At 38.5% G+C, this 23,181-nt stretch overlaps 2 protein-coding genes across 3 annotated transcripts in view; one reads left to right on the forward strand and one right to left on the reverse strand.

The window, feature by feature from the left end:
• LOC127639360 (E3 ubiquitin-protein ligase RNF123-like) overlaps window positions 1-23,181 on the reverse strand; it is a 176,008-nt gene that overhangs the window by 67,218 nt on the left and 85,609 nt on the right. The gene's annotated exons all lie outside the window — the stretch shown is intronic.
• On the forward strand, window positions 3,447-7,055 carry LOC127639372 (amphoterin-induced protein 3-like). 2 transcript variants are annotated; one of them, XM_052121336.1, is made up of 3 exons: window positions 3,447-4,162; window positions 4,242-4,363; window positions 4,621-7,055. In XM_052121336.1, the coding sequence occupies exon 3, from the start codon at window positions 4,705-4,707 to the stop codon at window positions 6,163-6,165; it is 1,461 nt and encodes a 486-aa protein (XP_051977296.1). In that variant the 5' UTR covers window positions 3,447-4,162; window positions 4,242-4,363; window positions 4,621-4,704; the 3' UTR covers window positions 6,166-7,055. The 2 variants fall into 2 exon arrangements, with proteins under 2 accessions (XP_051977296.1, XP_051977295.1); XM_052121335.1 differs by having other exon boundaries at window positions 3,447-4,363.

The raw sequence follows: 23,181 nt of genomic DNA on the forward strand, positions 1-23,181 counted from the left end.
CACAAACATAATGTAAAAAGCATAACTTAATGAAGACTTCTTTTTTTTCTGCAGTGCATTTAATGTAATGCTGCCAATCCAGAGCGAAATGCCGATAAATAACTCTCATGTGTGTGTTCCTCATCTCTAGATTTTTAATTTAGATCAACGTCGATAAAAAACATGATTAATGAGCATTATAGGAAGCAATTTTGTAGAAATGAATGGAGCCACGTTGAATAGACATTCTGACTGATGGCCTGATACGTAAGGCTTGATTTAGCTCATGAAACTCACCTGTGATTGGCAGGATAGTTGCTCAAACAGCCCAAAGTAATAAGCGTAAAGAATACTGTATTCAAATCCACCAATTGGACTCTGTATAGGTTTAGCTTGGAAAAGTGTGGGGGACCAAATCACCTATGTGCACGTCCCCCCTGGCTGCTGTACGCCCTTGGTTTAGTTGCTGAGGTAATCTTCAATGAGAGTCTTAACATCTGATTCTGAGCAGCTGAAGGGCAGTCCTAATGCCTTTCTTATATAACCTCTGACAGTGAGACTTGTACATAAACTCAGCAAAAAAAGAAAAGTCCCTTTTTTTTTAATTTGATAAAAATCCAAATAACTTTACAGATCTTTATTCTAAAATGTTTAAACAATGTTTTCCATGCTTGTTCAATGAACCATAAACAATGAATGAACATACACCTGTGGAACTGTCATTAAGACACTAACAGCTTACAGACGTTAGGTAATTATGGTCACAGTTATAAAAACTTAGGACACTAAAGAGACCTTTCTACTGACTCTGAAAAACACCAAATGAAAGATGCCCAGTGTCCCTGCCCATCTGCGTGAACGTGCCTTAGACATGCTGCATGGAGGCATGAGGACTGCAGATGTGGCCAGGGCAATAAATTGCAATGTCCGTACAGTGAGATGCCTAAGACAGCGCTACAGGGAGAGAGGAAGGACAGCTGATTGTCCTCGCAGTGGCAGACCATGTGTAACAACACCTGCACAGGATCGGTACATCCGAATATCACACCTGCGGGACAGGTACAGGATGGCAACAACAACTGCCCAAGTTACAGCAAAAATGCACAATCCCTCCATCAGTGCTCAGACTGTCTGCAACAGGCTGAGAGAGGCTGGACTGAGGGCTTGTAGGCCTGTTGTAAGGCAGGTCCTTACCAGACATCACCGGCAACGTCACCTATGGGCACAAACACACCTCCACTGGACCAGACAGGACTGGAAAAAAGTGCTCTTCATTGATGAGTCACGATTTTGTCTCACCAGGGGTGATGGTCAGACTCGTGATTATAGTCGAAGGAATGAGCGTTACACAGAGGCCTGTACTCTGGAGCGGGAGATTTGGAGGTAGAGGGTCCGTCATGGTCTGGGGCGGTATGTCACAGCATCATTGGACTGAGCTTGTTGTCATTGCAGGCAATCTCAATGCTGTGCGTTACAGAGAAGACATCCTCCTCCCTCATGTGGTACCCTTCCTGCAGAGTCATCCTGACGTGATCCTCCAGCATGACAATGCCACCAGCCATACTGTTCATTCTGTGCGTGATTTCCTGCAAGACAGGAATGTCAGTGTTCTGCCATGGCCAGGGAAGAGACCGGATCTCAATCCCATTGAGCACGTCTGGGACCATTGGATCGGAGGGTGAGGGCTAGGACCATTCCCCCAGAAGTGTCTGGGAACTTGCAAGTGCCTTGGTGGAAGAGTGGGGTAACATCTCACAGCAAGAACTGGCAAATCTAGTGCAGTCCATGAGGAGGAGATGCACTGCAGTACCTAATGCAGCTGGTGGCCACTGTAACTTAAGGTTTTTGACCTCTTTCTGTCTACCAGCTTGTATCCTTCACTTCCAGAGTATTGTTTTTGAAAAATGAGCAAGATCCAGGTCAGGAGAGAAATTTTCCTGAACAACTTCATATCGGAGGACTGATGACAGTTAACAACTTTTACTTTGACTTTGCTAAACGAAATATAGCAATAAAAAAAAAAAATCCCTATGATCAAAAAAGGTCTTATTATCTTTACGAAAAATTCTAAAAAGGTAAGATGTTTAATACATTTACTGGGTTTTTCACGTTGAGTCTGAAGTCGCAGTTTACGTAGAAATGTTACTTTTGACCAAAAATTTTAATTATATTTTTAGTTTTCAGCTTTTAGACCATGTAAATGTTATCACCAAATTCAAACAATAAATGTTGTTTTGAAGCTTAGTAATGTGGTGACAAATCATGGTAATAGATGTGCAGCATTTAGCGCTCTCTCTCCGCAATCTTTAGAGTTCATAGAACCATGGGCGCCTGGGTAGCTCAGCACGTAAAGACGCTGATTACCATGCCTGGAGTCACGAGTATAAATCCGGGGTGTGCTGAGTGACTCCAGCCAGGTCTCTTATGCATCCAAATTGGCCCGGTTGCTAGAGACGTGGAGTCACATGGTGTAACCTCTTGTGGTCACTATAACTTGTGGTTCTCTCTCTCGGTGGGGCACGTGGTGAGTTGTGCGTGGATGCCATCAAGAATAGCGTGGGCCTCCACAAGCACTACGTCTACGCTGTAACGCGCTCAACAAGCTTTATGATAAGATGTGCGGACTGACAGTCTCAGACGTGGAAGCAACTGAGATTCGTCCTTCGCCACCCGGATTGTGGCAAGTCACTATGCTACCCCGAGGACTTAGAGCGCATTGGGGAGAAAAGGGGAGAGAGAGAGAAAAAAAAGAGAGTAAAGAACTCAGAGTTCATAGCAGAGACTTACATAATTGAGAACAAATATTTGTGAATCTGACCCATGGACATCTTCTTGACAAATTTTATGAGATTCACCAAAATACTCAATGAAGGATTTCACCTCAGGTAGAAAAATTAAACTCCTAAAAGCTGCTTACCAGTTTATCTTGTGAAGACGATGAATTAATGGGTTTTGTATTACATGGACCCAGAGAAGTGTGTGTGGGAGTGCTCGGACACATTTGATAGTGGCCCACAGCAGTGGATTCAGACTATAATGCACCATGACAGTAGTCAAATCCTGTATAAGGGGCAAAGAAAGCTTACACAGGCACTAACAGACACAAATACGAATGCAATCTGGGCTACAAGTCATATAAAAATCGCCACAAGCACACAAAAACAAATTCACGTACACTGATAAAATTATAGTGTGTACACAAATACAGCACTGTCATCAGAATATAAATATTCTTAAAATTTACTAATTAAAAAAATCTTTAATTCATCATACATACAAGCCTGAACAGCAGTGTTTAATTGCTGGAGCTTTTGTGTCAACAAATGGAATTGCAAAAATAATGACTTCTCCCAAAAGAAAAAACAGCAGCACCAGGGGAGACTCTGGCAAACATTTCCTTTTCATAATCTCCGATTTCAACCAATCAGTACTCAGAAGAACCCCCTCCTCCAAAACTCCATGCCTGTCTGTTTATAGAGCGCAGATAGAGAGGTAGACAGAACATGAGAGCAAGAGGGAGTGTTATACACACTCAGTCTGTGAGCGAGAGAGAGAGAGAGAGAGAGAGAGAGAGAGAGAGAGAGAGACACACACACATGAACATAGAAGGGAGACCTGTAAAACAGAAAGAAAATTGGTGGAAGGATAAGAAAGAAGAATAGAGAAACAAAACGGACGCTTAAGAAGAAAAAATGATGAGCAAGCTGGATCTGTGAGAAATTCCAAACGCAGAGAGAAGATACTTATCTTTGTTTGTGCTTTCATCTTTTGGCTAGTTTATCCAGATGCCACGTGGAGACTGAAAGCTTAAGAGGCACCTGGATGAGAGAAGTTAGTAGCCCTAACCCAGGAAGCTTGGTTTTGCAACCTGTGGTACAAGCTTAAAATTTAAGGACTACTTCCTCCTGTTTCTGAAGCAACAGTGATATACACCTGCTCTGTATTCTTATCTTCTGGTTAAAACAAACCACTTTGCGACAGATACTGTGGTCCAGTGCTAGTGTGACACGTTGTACGCCTGCTGTTCTCAAATGAGGGCAAGATTATACTAACTGAAGTGGACAGGATGCTGACTTTCTCAAAAAGCAGCAAGCTAATTCATGATCTAAAAACCTTTTCAGCCCGGTCTCAAATGTCACGCCCGCAAGACAACTTGGACTGCTAAAAGGATGGTTCACAGAAGGTTGGGATCAGCTTTGGGGATGGGGCATAAAAAAACTTATCTTCCTTGACTGACTCATGATACCATCCCTCTCTTCCAGAGAATGGAATAAAATCTGGGGCAACATTCTGAATCAATGAGCCAAAGGTTGAGAGCGGCAGCAACCCAAACAAGAGTTATGAGGCGAGACATTTGGGGAAGTTTGGAGTAACTGTTGTAAAGGTAAAAACTTACCTTTCATATCTTATGGTCTGTAACTTATGCAATCCTAAATTAAAAATTTCACTAAAATATATGGTATAATGTGGTGTTGGAATAAATTGACTGCAAGTTAATAAAATAAAAATAGGTATTTCATAGATTCACTCTTATGCCTTAGGCTGAAAAGAATGCCAAGAGAGCACAGCATCATTAAACAAGGTATGTGCTGTAATAAATAACTGATGTCTTTTTGTTCTCTCTGTCTCATAATCTGTTAGATTTTAAAGACAGGAATACCTAATCGAGGCACCAGCTTCGAAAAACGGTCTATTCCTCTATTCCTGTGAAACTCTGACGACACAATGCTGTGTGCTCAGGGTGTGGCTGCACCCCTAATGCTGAGCTCTTTCCTCCTTCAGCTGGCCAGGGCTAATCTCCCTTCTGGCTGCCTGATTGCATCCGATATACTGAGTTGCACCAATCTCTGCCTCGACCACGTTCCACTGGAGTTGCCTGTAATGGTGGCAACCTTAGACTTCAACCATAACCATCTTGAACATCTGGAGGAGGGCAGCTTTGCTGGCCTTCCCAATCTTGAGACCCTAAGGCTGGCCCACAATCTGCTGAGCAGAATTATTGCAGGAACCTTCCAGAATACAAGTACTATTCGCCATCTGGACCTTTCCTCTAATCAGTTAAACATTATAGAGCAGCACTACTTTCAAGAGTTAGTAGAAGTCAAAGAGTTGCTCCTTTACAACAACCATATAGTAAGGGTAGAAAGCAAAGCCCTGAGTGGGATGAGTAACCTACGGAAGGCCTACCTGAGCCATAACAGGCTGACTGACTTCCCTTTTTTTTCCATTCAGGAACATTCCAGTCTCATTACCCTGGACCTAAGCTCGAACCGTATGCCCAACCTTCCGGTTGAGGACATTGGAGCTTTGCAGGAATCAGTACAGCAAGGGTTGTTCCTGCACAACAATACCCTAATTTGTGAGTGCTCCATGTATAGCATGTTTAAAGAATGGGAGTACAGAGGCTTTGCCTCAGTGAGAGACTTCCAAGAGGAGCATACCTGCTTGCTTTATGGTGAAAGGCGTGCTTCAGTTCGGTTTCTCCAGCATGTGCGATTTTTTGAGAACTGCACCATAAAACCACAACTAGAGACAGAAAGCCTGAAAGCAGACTCTGGGGATTCAGTGCTGCTGGATTGTAAAACATCATTGAAGGGAAAGCATCTCACCTACCTGTGGGTGTCCCCACGTAAGGAATATATTGCCCCTCCTGGTAATAACAACACACTGCGACTGTATGCCAATGGCACTTTAGAAATCCTGGTAGCACAAGTGGGGGACTCTGGGGTATACTTGTGCATGGCTCTAAACCATCAAGAGTCCCGAAATGAGACCCGGGAAGTGAATGTAACCGTAGTGATCCACCATCAGGCAGAGGAGCCTTTTAACACTGGCTTTACAACCCTGCTGGGCTGCATTGTCAGCCTGGTTCTGGTCCTAATGTACCTCTACTTGACACCTTGTCGCTGCTGGTGCCGCAAGCAGCCCCTACCAGCAACACCAAGCCCTGGAAATGAATGCAGCGCCCAGTCTTCAATCCTGACGCCCACGCCACCTGCCACCACGGAGGGTCCCGGCCGCAAGGTCAGTAGCAACAAGCATGTGGTCTTTCTGGAACCCATCAAGGAGACACAAAATGGGAGGCCGCGGGCAGCACTGGCCCACGAGCACCCCAAGCTGTCAGTAACACGGAGCGATGCCGACTCAGTCACCTCCGTCTTCTCAGACACAACTATTGTGCCATAGCGCCAACTTATATTCCAATGACCTACTTGAATATGAGTGTGGGTCCTTCAACGAGGCAGTCGGCAACTGCACAGCTACTCAGGACAAATCAGGGAGAGGGTGTTGAAAGCCCAAGGCAGGGAACAGAACAGAGCAGGAAAGAAAAGCACACACAATCAGAGAGAAGATATAAAAATCACAAAAGGCAAAAAGATGAAGCAAAGCACTCCCAAGATTCAGCTTTAAGGCTTGACTGAGCCATGGTAGAGGAAGGAATTGGCTTGAAATAACAAGGGTAAAATGCTTTCCCTTTACCACTGCTTGATCCTTGATAGATTCATAGCTATGAATGCCTTGTCTTGAGCATATAACCCAATGAATACTGCATAAACTCTTGTTATTACTTAAGAAATAGCATGATTGATAAGAAGGAGAATGACAAGTGCATACTAAATTTCTAGTTTTATACAGACAATACCTCTAGAATGTAGTTTTTTTTTTTTTTTAGACTTAACTGTATGTCCTATGTACCACTGTGTTTCTCATTAGCATTTTGGTTAGTAGTTAGAAGTAATACTTCATTTGAAGGGGCCATGCTCATTTGGCAAATGCAACTGTTTTGGTCAGAACAAATGGATCCAGAAAACATTGGATAATTGTTCAGATGGTGGAAGTTGTTTTACAAAAATTACATGGTGGTGCTCAGAACTTATTCGAACTGATGTGGATCCTGCAGAGAGGTTATGTCTTATCCTTAATAAGATTAAACATTGAATGAAATGGAATCTGTGAAAATTTTGTTTACATTCTGGTGTACTTTCCCCCTCCCAAAGCATTCCATGTTTCCTCTTCACACACCCCTCCCCTTTCACGAATCCCTTCTTTATCAACTTTTTAATAAATCCTTCTGCTTCGACCCCAGAGGTAAATGTCTGCCTTCTTATTGATTTGTTGGTGATATTAAGCCTCTTTGGCCAAGCTGAACAGCCAAACCATGTGTGTGCTAACTGCTTTTCTATTCAAATGTAAATATAAAACAGTGTGTCCAAGATATCTGTCAAAAGCTGCTGGCAACCAGAGCATGACGGAACTAAGTGGTGAGATATTTTTCCAAAATCCTAAATGTTTAGTAATGAAATGTAGTTTTTTTAGACAATGGCACACACAAAAATAATACTGACCAATCTCAGCACAAACCACTGACTAAATGTTAGATAAACACTCATCTTTGCATTGCTGGTACCTCAGCCAAGTGAAGGAGGTGATTCTGATTAAAGACTAGATTAAAGCTTGCCCCCTTTTTTTAACCAGCCAAAAGGATCCATAAATAGTTTTGATCCATTTTCCCAGAAGAGAAAGCCTGTATATTTTAAATGCATAACTTTAAGGAGTACACTAGAATATAGATGGATTCAAAGCAAATAAACATGTACTTAAGGTCACAAAACTCAATTTTTTTATGGGGTCTTTAAACATGTTGATAATTTGGTGATATGCTGTGACTCACAAATGAAAACATGCAATCAAAGGGAGAGTTTTACAATAATGCACTACGCTTGAGCCGAAGCCCACCTTACCCAGAATAACTCCATACTAATTATCGTCCTCCATCTGATTAATAAATCACAGCTGAACTAGTGTCACTAAATTCACAACCATCATTATCTTCACATCACACTTTTTGTGTTGCGAGTCTAACCACATCTGCATGGACACACATTCAGCTACGTAAGGCTTGCTTCCACCTAACCTGGAGTTAGGGAGAGTGGGGTAAGACGTCACACCCTTAATCAAGGAAATTGTGCACAATTTTTGTCATGTGACCATACAGTCAATTTTGGAAGAGCCCATCAAATACAGCTGCCTGTGATTGAGAGATGAACATGAGAATATTGATAAGCATTTGTAAGCCAAAAATAAAAATAAATAAATGCAAATAATCATAAGACTTGTGAATGGGATTGTGCCTTTACAACTTACTACATTACAGTTTTTAATAATAAAAAAGGTTTTATTTCCATTATTCTCAATTTACGATTATTCTCAATTTATTTGTATTATTATTTTTTTCTTTTTCCAAAGGCTGCTACAGTTAATGTATTAATATTGTTTAAATATGGTTGACGAGGTTTAATTTCTAGTCTACGGTTATTGGTATCTGGTCATATTTTCATGTTTTAAATATAATTAGGCATCTTGGTTTTACCTCTCATTTCTCTTACAGGAAATATAAAAGGTGGCACAACTTACCCCACTCCCCCTATGCCATTTTTTAGGTTAGGATACCTTATATTTTGCACATGCTTAACATCCACAAGCTCAAAATATTCCATCATTTTCACCGCCCTGAAAGTGTGTTTTTCTGGGTCCATCTGTGTTTTTGTTTTCATGCTGGATATAGCTGCTGTTCGGGGACTCTATGCAGTGGGGTGCAGTTCCTTTGCCTCTGAGCTGTTCATGGTTCACATCATTAGTGTATTATTTATCATCCGGGATCAATACGGTCACATAGAAATATGTCAAAACAGTGACAGTGCAAATGCACAGAAGAAACCTAATTGAAACCAAGGCTTGCAAGAGAGCCACTTCATGCAATCATTTGTTTTGTGCATGTATAGTTTGTACTGGACACACTCGCTGACTAGAGAACGCCCTAATTTACAAGATCAGATTACAAGGCAACGCATAAGGCCATACCTCAGAAAATAAGCAATCTGTTTACGGCATCAGATTATAATGCAGGTGAAAGCACAATGAGTGAAGGGAAATCCTATGATCAGCTGCTGAGCTCTAAGGCTGCTCTGATAGAGTTTTCTTCCACATGCACCATACTGAGCTTCACATGTCTGTGTGGGAAGCCCAATATGGGCTTTTGTTTGAGCCAGGACCAGTAATGGATTCCAAATATTTTCTCTTGATCATTATTGAAATAATAGAGCTATATGCAGCTCTATGTTTGCAGCCTGTCTCAAATAAGCGCCAGAGTACTACAAAAACTAGTATATGGGGGCATCTCACATAAAGAAAATAATGTCACATTGCTCCTCAAAATCATTAAAAAAAAAATTATTAAGAATCTAAAACATTTTTATTTTGTTTGTGACATTATTTTAATGACAAATAAGCCTCCAACCCTATTGTCAGCAGCTATAATAATATAATATATAAAATATGTTACATATATTATTTCAATTGTATAGTACATTTGTGAAGCACATTTACAGTATTAAGAATTTTTTGGATTACGTTTTTTGCATGAAACTTTGGAGGGAGGGGAGCGTGTGTTTAATTGTCATGAAAATAATGGCTTTCTTGTTTGGAAGGACGCGTCCACTGGAGGTCTCATATCATGGCCGCATACGTCATCGAGGCTGTCTCATTCAGAAAAGACAGTAGAACACTCTGAATGCAGCCTTCGAATGCGACCTTTCATGGGAATTCGGAGGATGCATGAGGTGTATCCTTCGTGGGCACTCACAACCCACAATTCTTTGCTTAAACGGAAATGTTTAAAAAGAGACGCCAATTTGCCCGTAAATATAATGTTCAAACGCAAGTAATGATAATTTCCAAATTGAAGTACCTCAGTAGATGGGTGCAGAGTATATAATATGTTATTAAAATAAAGTATTAGACTAAAATTACACCTGTAAAATAAATTTAGAACTTTCCTAAAATTTCCCTTCTAAAGGGATTTTGTTCCCTTCTCATTCAACCCGCTCGCGTTTGTTAAAGAATGGCGTGCTGTCATAGCAACCATGTTACATTACGTTTGTCCTTTGAAGGCCGTCTCGTTTCAATGAGATTTGTTTAAAGGAGGACACTCGGTATACTGCAGCCTTCAAAGGACACGTCCTACCTTGCGTGCAGCCTTCCAAATGAGACACCGCCAATATCACAATGCAAAAAAATCATGATGATGATAAAATAGGCTTTTCTTTATGTAAAGTATCATTTATTTTTTTATTTTGGTGTTATTCATTTATCTGTGATATTAAAATACTGCATGCCCATGTTTAGAGCCTTTATTGATCCTGTTTACACTTTGTTGCACATTGGCAAAAGTTGCACTTTTTGTTTTTGCGATTTGAATCAGAGTCTAAAATTCAGTGACTCATTTAAAAATGGCATGTTAATATGAAAAAATACATCTCTAACTCGTACATACTGAGTCCAGAGTATGTGCTGTGCATCATTACTTTTGGAGTCTTGGATGCCAAAACATTCAGGTATCCAAAAAAAAAAAATGTGTCGTTAAGTCAATTTGGACCTGGCATGAACAGACTTTGAGAGCTCAGAAATGTAAATATAATTTAAGACAATACACAATTCAATGCAGAAAGGCCTTGAGCATTGCCAGCAAAATAAACAGACACACGCTGCTAATGCAATCACATTAGCTTGGCTTTCTTTTTCTGCCTTATCTGCAAGATTTCCATCATTAGAGCTCAGCAGGAGAAAGCCAACAGTTTTGCTCAACAGCCTGTGAACATGTAAATGAGGGACGTGTAATTGATTAGCTTGACTCTTTTCCCCAAATCTTTTAGTAGACATGGATGCATTTTAAAAATAATGCCAATGTGCAATAGAAATAATGTGAGAAAATTTTATTAAATTATGTTAAGCTTACTTAACTTGGTGAAACAGCTTGTCTAAGCTGTAAACTTATAGAACACAATGCATGTCAAAACCTGCATTGTTGCGAAACTATTCTAGTCAATAGAACAATAATAATATTCTTAGTATTTTGCCTTGGTTTCCAGTAAAAATGATTAAACAGCTTGAAAGATGAAATACTGTATCTTAAAACAAGAAATTGTGTAAGATAATGAAGTTCATTCATTTTACCATGGGTTTGTGGGTATTTTTTTTGGATGGATGGATGGATGGATGGATGGATGGATGGATGGATGGATGGATGGATGGATGGATGGATGGATGGATGGATGGATGGATGGATGGATGGATGGATGGATGGATGGATGGATGGATGGATGGATGGATGGATGGATGGATGGATGGATGGATGGATGGATGGATGGATGGATGGATGGATGGATGTTATGCTAAAATAAGAAAAAATGCAGATGGATGGATGGATGGTTTTATGCTAAAATAAGAAAAAATGCAGATGGAGGGAGGGATGGATTGATGGATGGCAGGATGGGGTTTGGTGGGTTTTATGCTAAAATAAGAAAAAATGCAGATGGATGGATGGATGGATGGATGGGTTTTATGCTAAAATAAGAAAAAATGCAGATGGAGGGAGGGAGGGAGGGATGGACTGATGGATGGCAGGATGGGGTTTGGTGGGTTTTATGCTAAAATAAGAAAAAATGCAGATGGATGGATGGATGGATGGGTTTTATGCTAAAATAAGAAAAAATGCAGATGGAGGGAGGGAGGGCGGAGGGAGGGAGGGATGGATTGATGGATGGCAGGATGGGGTTTGGTGGGTTTTATGCTAAAATAAGAAAAAATGCAGATGGATGGATGGATGGGTTTTATGCTAAAATAAGAAAAAATGCAGATGGATGGATGGATGGGTTTTATGCTAAAATAATAAAAAAATGCAGATGGAGGGAGGGAGGGATGGATGGATGGCGGGATGGGGTTTGGGGGGTTTTATGCTAAAATAAGAAAAAATGCAGATGGAGGGAGGGAGGGAGGGATGGATGGATGGCGGGATGGGGTTTGGGGGGTTTTATGCTAAAATAAGAAAAAAATGCAGATGGATGGATGGATGGAGGGAGGGAGGGAGGGAGGATGGATGGGGTTTGGTGGGTGGGTGGGTTTTATGCTAAAATAAGAACAAATGCAGATGGGCTGAGAAAAATTAAGATACATTTTCTGAAATCTTAAATTTTGCTCTCCACATTCCTGTTTTAAGGATGCTTTGATATTTTTTATTGGAAAACAGGACAAAAGCAATGATAAAACAGATTATTTCTGCAGTATAAACACCATACATATGCTTGATTGTCTCATTTCCCAAATGCAATATACTGCATGTAAATCCTGAAAAGCGTTACAAGATTAAAAGATGTCTTTTAATTAAGGCTTGAACACCATTGAAAACTAATAGAGTGTATGCCAACAACCCTGAGACAAACAACAAATAAATCACCCTGCTTGATATCCAGCATCATTCAGTTGCTGCTGTTTGGCTCCTCCATTTCAAAGGTATTCATCAAAGCTACACAACAGTCCTTCGATTACCAGCAAACTGTCCCAATTTAGAGCTCTCATCAATCAGAAATATTTACAGTCGTTCTGACAACTCATTCAAAACAAAGATTTCCCCCCTAAAAACACTGTCTGGACAGATTTAGTATTATCTGCATATGAGAATAATCTTTCAATGTGGTAGTTGCTTGACAACATGGCTTGTACAGGTGGTAGAAAACTTGAGGTGGAGAGTCAACCTAAAAAAAACATGTGCAAGTTTTGTTGCATTTTTCCCCCATTTGCATAATATTGTGCACCTTAGAAACACCTTAGAAATATCTTTAAATGAAAGCACAATCAAGAACTGGTTCTTATTCAACTGCTTCAATTGAATTATGACATTTGTTCAGTTTTGTTAACGGTTCTGAAACAACTCCATTCTTTCATCGATGCGGATGGAAAAACGTAATAAAATATTCATGAAATATGCTAAACATGCACTAACGGTAACTTTAGGCTTGGCAGATGTCGCCATCTTGTTTTTGGTGAACTGTGCAGGAAATCAACAATCAACTTTCAAGTGCACCAATCATTGTTTCCCGCACTCGTCTACGTAAACACAACTTTTTCTGGTATAGAGTATATGACGCTACGTAGACCTGGTGAACATGACAGGCCTCACAGATAAACTAAATTCAAGGTATGGGTTTTAAAAAAGATAACAAAGGCAGCAAAGATGCTAGATGCAATAAATATGAATGGACGATACCTCTCTTTGAATTTTGCAAGAATTACTCAACGATAGTTTATTTCTGATTTGACTATTATCTGTTCGGTGGAAATTTGAAATTAATTTCTCATTTAAAAATTCAAACTGCTAAGCACAGTAAATTAAATAAGAACAGTTTTCCAAACACTGTCAATTCTTTCTTCCTTAAAACAAAAATAATCCCAAATGGAATCATTAAGGAACCAGAATCGTAAAGTAGAATGGCAATCTGAACCATATTCATTAAATTTCCATCCCTTAATTGGAGTCAAATTTCTCAACATCACTCAGAGAAAGCTAGCATACCCAAAGAGGTTGGACTCTCTAAAGTCTGGCTGTACAGTAAAGGTCTGGCAGTCCTCATTAAACAATGATGACGTCTCTCTGACTTCTCTGCACTTGAAAAAAAACAAACAAAAAAAATAAACAATCCAAAGCCAGAGCATCATAACCCTACAAATAAAGCGAAGAGACACTGTGCAGATTGTAACTTGGCCATATTTGTAGTTTCTTTATGCTCTAAAAAAGGTTTTATGTAAAACATTAAAATAAAACTTACTAAACGTACTAAAGAAACTAGTGCATATCTTTATTCTTCACACAAAGTTCTGTAAAATATCATTGAGGTGGAATTAGGGCACTGACCTAAATTTGTTTGATGACTCGTGTAATCAATCCACACAAAGAGAGGAAAGCAGAAATGATTGGCCATTGGGGACTGGGTCGCAGTAATCGATATCCTTTAGGGTTAGACCAGTGTTTCCCAACCACTGTGCCACAGCACACTAGTGTGCCATGAAAGATTGTCAGCTGTGCTGTGGAAAATGACCAAATTGATTCTAATTTCAGGGATCCAACTCCTCACCTTATGGAGAAATTCACCATTTTGAAAGCATAATCGGTCAGTTTTGTGATTGTGAAGAGCAATGATTAATGTGCAGAAATGAGTGATATTTTTACGTGTAAAGGGTCATCACATGACTCGCGTCAGCGCTGCAGAATACATTGAAGTATATGAAGTGACGTCACACCAAAGTGTTTTTCACACACATTTTTGCTTCACCAGTAATGTCTTTGAGAGTACTAAGCAACAAGACATATTCAAAAACTGTCCAAATTTGTCAAGAGACATTGAAGGTCTCATAAATCTCATAAAGTCATTTTATTACTTTCTACTATCAATGAAACTGAAAGCTTTTTTCTCTCTTCCAAATACATGTTTTCAATGTTTATTGTGCACACCTCCTGCTTTTTTACGTGACAAACTGGTAAAATCGCCCCTCTGTGACGCTTTCTGCAACTCTTGTCATGTGGAGGGCGATGCGGCGCTTGACGCTGGCGTTGAACGGACCGTTGACGTCTCGACTTAACTCATGTGAAATGCACTTTACAATAATAAAACTCAAAATGATCATTATTTGTCTATTATTGTGGTCTTTTCTGATAAAAGTCATGCTCAGCAGTTTAAATACTGTAGGAAAATGATCCCGTAGATCTGCTTTGTGTTTATAATGCTTATACTGAAGTCAGTAGATTTGTAGCCATGCATGTTTCAATAAAGGAGAAAGACGTTATTGAAACTCACTATTACTAGACTATTATTGTGTTTTTGGATGAAGAATCACGCTCAGTCTGAAGGAAGACTATAGATCTGCTTTGTTCTTTAATGCTTAAACACTATAAAGTCTCTTGGTAGATTTCGGTCATGAAGGACTCAGAATGATTCACTGATTCACTCATAGCACATAAGACGCTCATTTGTCACCCCCTAGTGACATTTCCAGAAAGGGTCATTGAATAAAGAAATAATGATAAAGTCATTGGCTAAGTATAAAACACTATACTTTTAATGTTTTTTTTTTTAAAGATATTCAAGTCTATAACACTTTTACATTATTATCAATGCTTTACGGTAGTGGGTGGTCAATGCTGAGCTCTTTTTGCGCTCTCCATTCTACCAGCATGTGATTTGATTGGTCAATCTCTCTTGAGGATTATGGGTAGGGAAGTTCTCCATACGGAATTCAACAATGAAACAAATGAATTTTGTTGAAAAGTTGATATGAAATTGACTTACATCTTCTACGGCGGAATATACTATTACTTCACCACCTCGCAACTCACGGTAGGCCTGTCTTGAAAGGTTTTACTCACAATATATATATATATATATATATATATATATATATATATATATATCTCTATGGAATTCACACTGAATTTGGCGACAGTAGGTTAAAGGCTTTGCTTCATCAGTCTGTGCTTACCGCAGCTCAAATCACTGCCCCCAGAGGGTGAAGTTGGAAGTGTTGTTGTGTGTATGAGCATGTGTGAGCTCTAGTTTCCAGTGACTCTACACCCTAACCATAACCCAAACCTAAACCCCAACCCCAAATCTAACCAGCAGTGGAGCAAAAAAATGGAACCTCAGAATCAGCATTGTTAATGTAAACACAATCACGTCCTGGTTTCGATGGGACAAGAACCCATGTCTCCAAGGTTGCTAGCAGAACACGCAATCAGTAGCGGCAGACGGAAAGGTGGTGACACTGGAATTTTAGGGTGGGTAAAATATTGCTTTTCTGATTAATCGTGATCTTGAACGATCTTGATATCAACTCTTAAATCCCAAGATCAATCTTTCACTCAATGCGCAACCCAATACTACAATGAGAGGAAATCACTCATCAATGTTCAATCCAAATCTACACCCTTGAAATTTGGAAACTGGTTGGTAAATGCTTACATTTCACTCACTAGTAATGGTGTAGTTTAGTCGTGAATTGTTCAGTAGCGAGATCTTTTAATTAGCGTCAGAGACGAGATCCAACAACCCATTTGTCATTGAATAAGGTCTCTTTTAATACCCATTTTCTTTCTTTACAGTCAGTTTGTTGATCAAAAAAAACTACAAAAAAAACATTTAATCCTAATCAATCATGAGTCACAGATGAGGTAAAGCCAGACGAGTTCTCTCTAGTTAACATGCGCTCATTTAAAGGCGTTGTAAATAGTACAAATTATACCATTTTACAATAAATATGAAACTAAAATAATATATGAAATATAATATTTTATTTGTTGTGTAAAGACCTTTATTTGTGTGTGTGTGTGTGTGTGTGTGTGTGTGTGTGTGTGTCCCTATCACTTTTTACTCTATAAACATTACAGGATATTTAAACATCTAGAAGTCTGTTTAAGTTAATTAGCAGGCATTGTTAATGAGCGCTCGGAGCTGAGTGTTAGTCGCTCCGCTGGTATTTAATGAAGTCATCCAACGCTCAAGGGCCATTACCATATTAGTAAAGCTATCATACAGATTGAACATAAATCTCACGAGTCACAAAACATTTAGATGTTCGGAGGTATACACACCTGACAACTGTTTGTTTTTGTTTTGTTTTGTTTTTTAAAGATAAATGAACCTAAAAAGATTTATAGAAAATAGGGGCAGCGCTTATTCTTAACAGCACAACAGATGTTTGCAAAAGTCCGTTCTTGATGCATTGCAGACAAAAGTACTAGTGCCGACAACTGATTAACAGAGTAACACTTTTGAATGATGTGTCTGAGCATGTCACGGTTCACAACTTGCAATTTCACAGGGAAAAGGCAAGAAACAAGGTTTTATTTTCTCTGTTCACAACACTTTCTCCCAAGTCATCCAAGAGCCATCATTTAAACCAAGCAGGAGAAACAACTTCAGACCCTAGCTTTCAGGTGCAAAAAAAACACATTGAATTACATTATAAAAAAGTATGATATTACCTCTAGAGCAAGGACAACTCTAACTAAGCATGGTCAAAAACAACACACAGCCACAGCCTTTCATCTCTCTTCTGCAACGTTTGCTATGAATGATAAAACAAGGTAAACCGAGGAAACCAGATCCATCTGCCATCCTGAATAATAACAGCTGGAGTACATGCCTTATTAAGCCCCACAGAACGATGTCTTAACAACACCGGCTCTATGGGTTTTATAAAATCTACATTGAACAAAGCAAACATTTGAGTGTTGACTCAATGTGGTTGTGCGTTGATAACTCAGGCCAAAGCTCTGGGTTTGAAGGACAGCAAAAATCTAATATTTATGCAATAAGGTACAAGATACCATACTCTATAGTGATTCTTGAGATAAGGGACAAAACATGAGTAAACTGAATATTTTTCCATCTTAACTTTTTTTTTTATCATAATTTTTCCATGTGTTGTGCTCTGGAGCCATTTTTGATGTTTTTTCCTCCATCAAAGCTGCCTCTATAAACTAAACTAAAACGTCAAATGTATCCCACAATTCTAACAGAAATGATCATAATGGGAATGACGGAGTTGACATGTTGAAGCTGTGAACGCTGATACTTAAACATGATTTAAAATTCAAATAAATACAAATCTTACCAGACCACGTGTCCTACTGTTGTATCCACCATGATCTGGAGGCGTGAAAGGGGTCCCCAGAGTTATAGCTGACCATGAAATTATCCAATTTATTCAGAGTTCATGCAAAGTGAGGACACAACTTTGCTACATTTGTGTTTAATGCAAAAATATAATTGTAAGTTTACTTTGTAAATTGTGTGACATCTTTCAGATTGCTACCATTCATTTTATATTTATATTTATATTTAGTATATTTAGCCATTTAACATTGTGACATCTTGCTGAGGGCAGGTTAAGTTACATGAGCTTTCAAGTATAGTTGACATATAAGTAATAAATGCACTGAGTATACACACTTCCTTTAGATTTAAGATTTTCCAGTATTTTTTTACATAAATAGGGATGTTCCGATACTATACCGTATCAGGTCTGATGTACCGGTACTAGTAAAAATGCTCCGATACCAAAAACCGACACCATCTGATGTACGAATGCCATTATCTAAACATTCGGCCCAAAATTAAAATCATGTCCTAGTGAGATTGCAGCGATTTAATGAGATAAATATACAGTTAATTAACTAAATATATAGGGAAAACCCTATCATGAGCATTCCGCTCTCTGTTTGTAGCAGATAGAGTGCACATTCATGTTGTAACGCAAGGCGCATACTTGTTTAATTAAATAGCAGCCTTTTGTGGTTTAATAATCACTTATTAAGTGAGTCACGTAGCGACCGGCTTTTCCAGAGTGGGAATCTGCCATTAAACATCAGAGGTCCTTGGTCAAAACAACAAAGAAACACTCCAAAATAAAAGCTCCATCAAAATTAAAGTCACATTTATAGGAAAAATGTATGACAGAATTATATCACTACAGTAAAGTTATGTAATATTCACTGTAATACTACTACTACTAATAATAATAATAACAAATCAGAAGTAATTGTATTATACTTGAAATTGAAATAAACTTTTGATATGGAGTTTAGGAGAAGAAAGGAAGTACCGGTACTCGTACTCGTTCTCTAAAAAATGGTATCGGGATATCCCTAAACATACAGATGACTCTTCTATGCAAGACATGTTTTGTCACTTATCTGAAGAATCAGTGAGTGGATGTCAAGGTTATGTTTGAAGTCAGTTCCCCCAGTTCACACAGGTGTCATGGTAGAGTAACCACATACGTAGTTTAGCACATTAACGTTTGACAACCAGAAAGAGTCCAAAAACTAAATTTTGATTCATCATTTCAAATCTAATAAGCTTGTTTTTGCTAAATAAGGATTGCTCGATAAGTGTGCTTGAGCGATCCTTAATTAAAATAACAAGCTGTTGCTTTCCTTATTCATTTCATCTAATGCAATGACATACAGAAATTTTTTAAGTGTGGATTATGTGTCTATATATATTTCAGGGCACTGAATGGTGCACAACTTCTGTGATTTTCCACTTGCCCTTCAGTCACAATAAAAACCCTTCACTCTCAAAGCAAATACTCTGACTAGGGAGCAATTCTTCTTCTCAAGGGCTCCATTTGGCTGCTTTCGTAATGTCTGCACTAAACCAGTACTTACAGATCGGGAACTTTGACCACCTGTAGTGTGAAATCGGTGAAATCATTGCAGAATGCTGGCACCTCCATTTATTATAAAAACACTCATTTTGTATCACCATAACTGTCCCCACAGTCTAATAACACCGCAGGATCCAATTTTATCATTTTTAAGTACTAAGGGGTAAAATAAAAGCCCATTTTTAGCACTTACACAATTGCATAGGTCCATGAGTCACTTCTGAGCTTGTAGGGAGGTGACACACGTTCTTGCAGCTTTTCACAGGGACGTAAACTGCGGGTAGGGTGAGCCAAAGCTGCTCAGAACTGAACAGCGAGTAAAAACTGTTATGCCAAATAAGGGATTTTGATTTCAGAGATGTGCAAAGTGTACAGAGGTATTTAGATAAATGTGTTTGCCTTAACATACAGTAGCTTTGGAGAAATTCTGTCTTCTTCGACAAAAAACTGTTGGCACTTTCCATGAATAATCATTTGTTAAGAGTTTCAGGCCCTAGTTTGAACCCTATTCGTAGAAATTTCCTGTGGCTTTTCTTTCTGAATTACCTCATTATGTCCCATAACACATAAATTACCAGTGTCTCGAATCGAATAGTCTCTACTTCATGACCAATTTGGGATGTGCCCTGATCATATTTGGTATATCAAGGATTTAATGAACAAAATTGTTCCACTGGCTTTGTCTTGTTCTTTGATTTCAAATACGAGTCTTGGCTGGTATGGTAGATACACACTGAAATCAAAAGGATTTAAATACATGTCCGGACTTCCAGCCAGCCCTGGTCAGATGGGCAAAAATACATGCATGCAATGTATGACAATGTGACAGGGTTGTGATGCTTTGTGTTGAAGTGCCCTTGGTAATAGCCTTTGAAAGTGTATGTGGATGGACACTGTCCAGTTCTAAAAATGAGAAACAAATGAACAAAAGCATAGCAAGGCAAAGCAAAACAAAGCAAAACACAAAGCAAAACAAAAACGCAAAGTTAAACAAAACGCAAAGCAAAATAAAACGCAAAGCACAACAAAAATGCAAAGCAAAACACAAAGCAAAGCCGCAAAGCAAAACAAAACACAAAGCAAAATAAAATGCTAAGTAAAACCAAACAAAGCAAAACACCAAGTAAAACACAAAGCAAAATAAAATGCAAAGCAAAACAAAACAAAGCACAACAAAGCTGCAAAGCAAAACAAAACAAAAATGCGAAACAAAACACAAAGCAAAATAAAATGCAAAACAAAACACAAAGCAAAAATGCAAAGCAAAAAAAACGCAAAGCAAAACAAAACAAGAAATGTTGATCCGTCAACACTTTTCAGCTAATATTGCCCACAATCCCTTACTTGATGGAAGAAAAGTTTGAGGTTTGCAATAAGAACTATAATTGCCATGCCTGAAAAACCACAAACATGGTGGTAAGGCAGACAGACCTCTCCATCTTCTTTTTACAATATAACACAACATTAAAAGTAGCGTAAGTTAGGACGAAGACACTGATTGGCTCATTAAATTGCGATCAAGCAGCTCCATTTACATTGATCAGAAAAGGGTATGAGTGATTAATAATCCTCTTTTTGTCATCATGCATTGTTTTATATCTATCTACTGTTTATGCACTGCGTATGTTCATTTTATTTTTGTCATTTATTGTATCACTGAAATACAGCAGAGGACAGATTCTCTTTCAAGAGACTGTTGTAATGATGTAAACAGTATGTGACTCTGCCAAAGAAAAATAAATAAATAAATAAATAAAAACCAATTGATCCAGCACAATGTCATTCATGCGTTCTGTTTTTCCAATTTATAACCTAGATTTTTACTTTAGTTGATGATGAAAAATAAGATCACATCTTTAACATTAAATATAACTGTTTTCTGTTTGATATTTCATCTGCAACATATTGTAAACATCAAATACTGAAAAGAGATAATGATAGGAAAATAGATTGGTTTGCATTAACTACACATTACTACATGCATCATTATATCAAAACATCAGCGGCTCTCGACACGAAAAACCCATGAAAGCCGTTTCATCTCCAATATGGTTGGAAGCAGTGAAAGGTCTCGTAAATGAAAAGCAATGAAGAATAATTAATGAATGATTGAAAAAATGAAATAAGGAATGTGCATCTCATGAAAACTGTAACAGGATGATTGACAGGTCGGTGTATGGTCATAGGATGCACTGAGGCGACTGAGGGTCTTTGGCGATTATTATTATGAATTAAGTGATTTTATGATTTATGAAGTTTGTCCCAAAACTCCACCCTTTTTTCTACACACTAAAGAGTAGACACATCACCATCACAAAAAGAGTGCACACTTTAAGGGCATAGCAAAAACAAAACACACACACACACACACACACACACACACACACACACACGAAGCACCATAAAAGTAGTCCATACAGCTCATGCACTATATAAGTAAATTATGAGTTTTGAGGTGAACTATCCAATAAAGAGTGACCAAGACAAACTCAAGACTAATAATTCCATCATCTGAACTTTTGTAGGCCATATAAAATGCCAGATGCAATATCAAGAAAATCCTGATTAGATTGTTTTTGCCTGTGTTGCACTTTCCATTCTAACTCTCTCACTCTCTCTCTCTCTCTCTCTCTATGTCTGTTTTTCCCTCCCTCCCTCCCTTTTCTCTTTCTTCAGATGTCTCAATCTAAACTAGCAGCCCCTTGCCCTTGACATTTGGACCACTTGTTCAACTTCACAATAATCTCTATGACTAAGACAACACATACATCTTGGGACATACACTGTACCCTCCAGAGCGGTTCCTGAAACCTATATCCAGCGATGTTAGGAGATATACAACTTTAGAGCTTTTGTTTTCAATAATCTTTATCCTTAAAAAACACAAATTCAGAAGACTGTTCCTGAAAACTCTGCCCACGGCCTGTGCACAAGGCAAACTGAAGAAGGCAACAATACAAACACAGAATCGTGTTTGTAAATGCCACATCTATCTATCTTTATTTTCAGTCGAAAGCAATATACTGTATCTATCGATCTGTATATACTATACAGTATGGGTATATATATATATATATATATTTGCTGGTGGCCAAAAGTTAAAGGAATAATGTACAGATTTTGCTGTTTCGGAAAGAAATATGTACTTTAATTCACCAAAGTGGCATTCAACTGATCACAAAGTATAGTCAGGACATTACTGATGTAAAAACAGCATGAAAAATACATTTTTGATCAAATCTACACAGACCCCATTTCCAGCATCCATCACTCCAACACCTTATCCTTGAGTAATCATGCTAAATTGATCATTTGGTCCTAGAAAATCACTTGCCATTGTATCAAACACAGCTGAAAGATATTTGGGGTGAAATGTCATGAGTATCTGGACAAACTGACAGCTAGAATGTCAAAGATCTGCAAAGCTGTCATGCTGCACATGGAGGATTTTTGATGAGAACTCTGAAGTAGTTTAAGAAGTTCTGATTCATTTTTGTATTAAATTTTTTTCAAATTGTAATAGTCATTTTTCACATTATTAATGTCCTGAATACACATTGTGATCAGTTGAATGCCACTTTGGTGAATAAAAGTACCAAATTATTTCCATAAGAGCAAAATCTATATATTATTCCAAACCTTTGGCCACCAGTGTGTGTGTGTGTGTATATATATATATAATCAATGAAATGTCGTAGACTAGATGAAATCCCTGACTCTGCTCAAAGTGTCGAAATTGCATTCTGAATGTGAGAAAAATCTGGAATGCTGAATTGTGGGGATGACAGGAATGCATGGCAATGATTTGGACTTGAAAATAAGGACAACTCCAATAAAGGAAATTAATGTATGCCCTGCAATGTGTGTTGGTCTTATTTATGATCACAAACTAAAAGCGTGTGCAGCTAGCAAGACATTTGCTCATTCTTGCACCTAAGCAGATGCCCTAATCAGCTGCAACATAATAAAGAAAAGAAGTCAATAATAAAAACCACATCCATTTAAATCAGAACTTTTGACTTGACGAGCCACAGACTCAACAAACAATGGGACATTTAATCAACCGCTTGGTTTCCATTTCCTTACTATTTAATTACTTAATTTCAAGAGTAATTGGCACCATTTCTCAAAATCTGATTCTTA

The sequence above is a fragment of the Xyrauchen texanus genome, chromosome 48, assembly GCF_025860055.1.
Source record: "Xyrauchen texanus isolate HMW12.3.18 chromosome 48, RBS_HiC_50CHRs, whole genome shotgun sequence".
NCBI lineage: Eukaryota > Metazoa > Chordata > Actinopteri > Cypriniformes > Catostomidae > Xyrauchen > Xyrauchen texanus.

Coding starts and splice junctions, on each gene's coding strand:
- LOC127639372 (XM_052121335.1), top strand. CDS start 4,705: ATGCTGTGTGCTCAGGGTGTGGCTGCACCCCTAATGCTGAGCTCTTTC.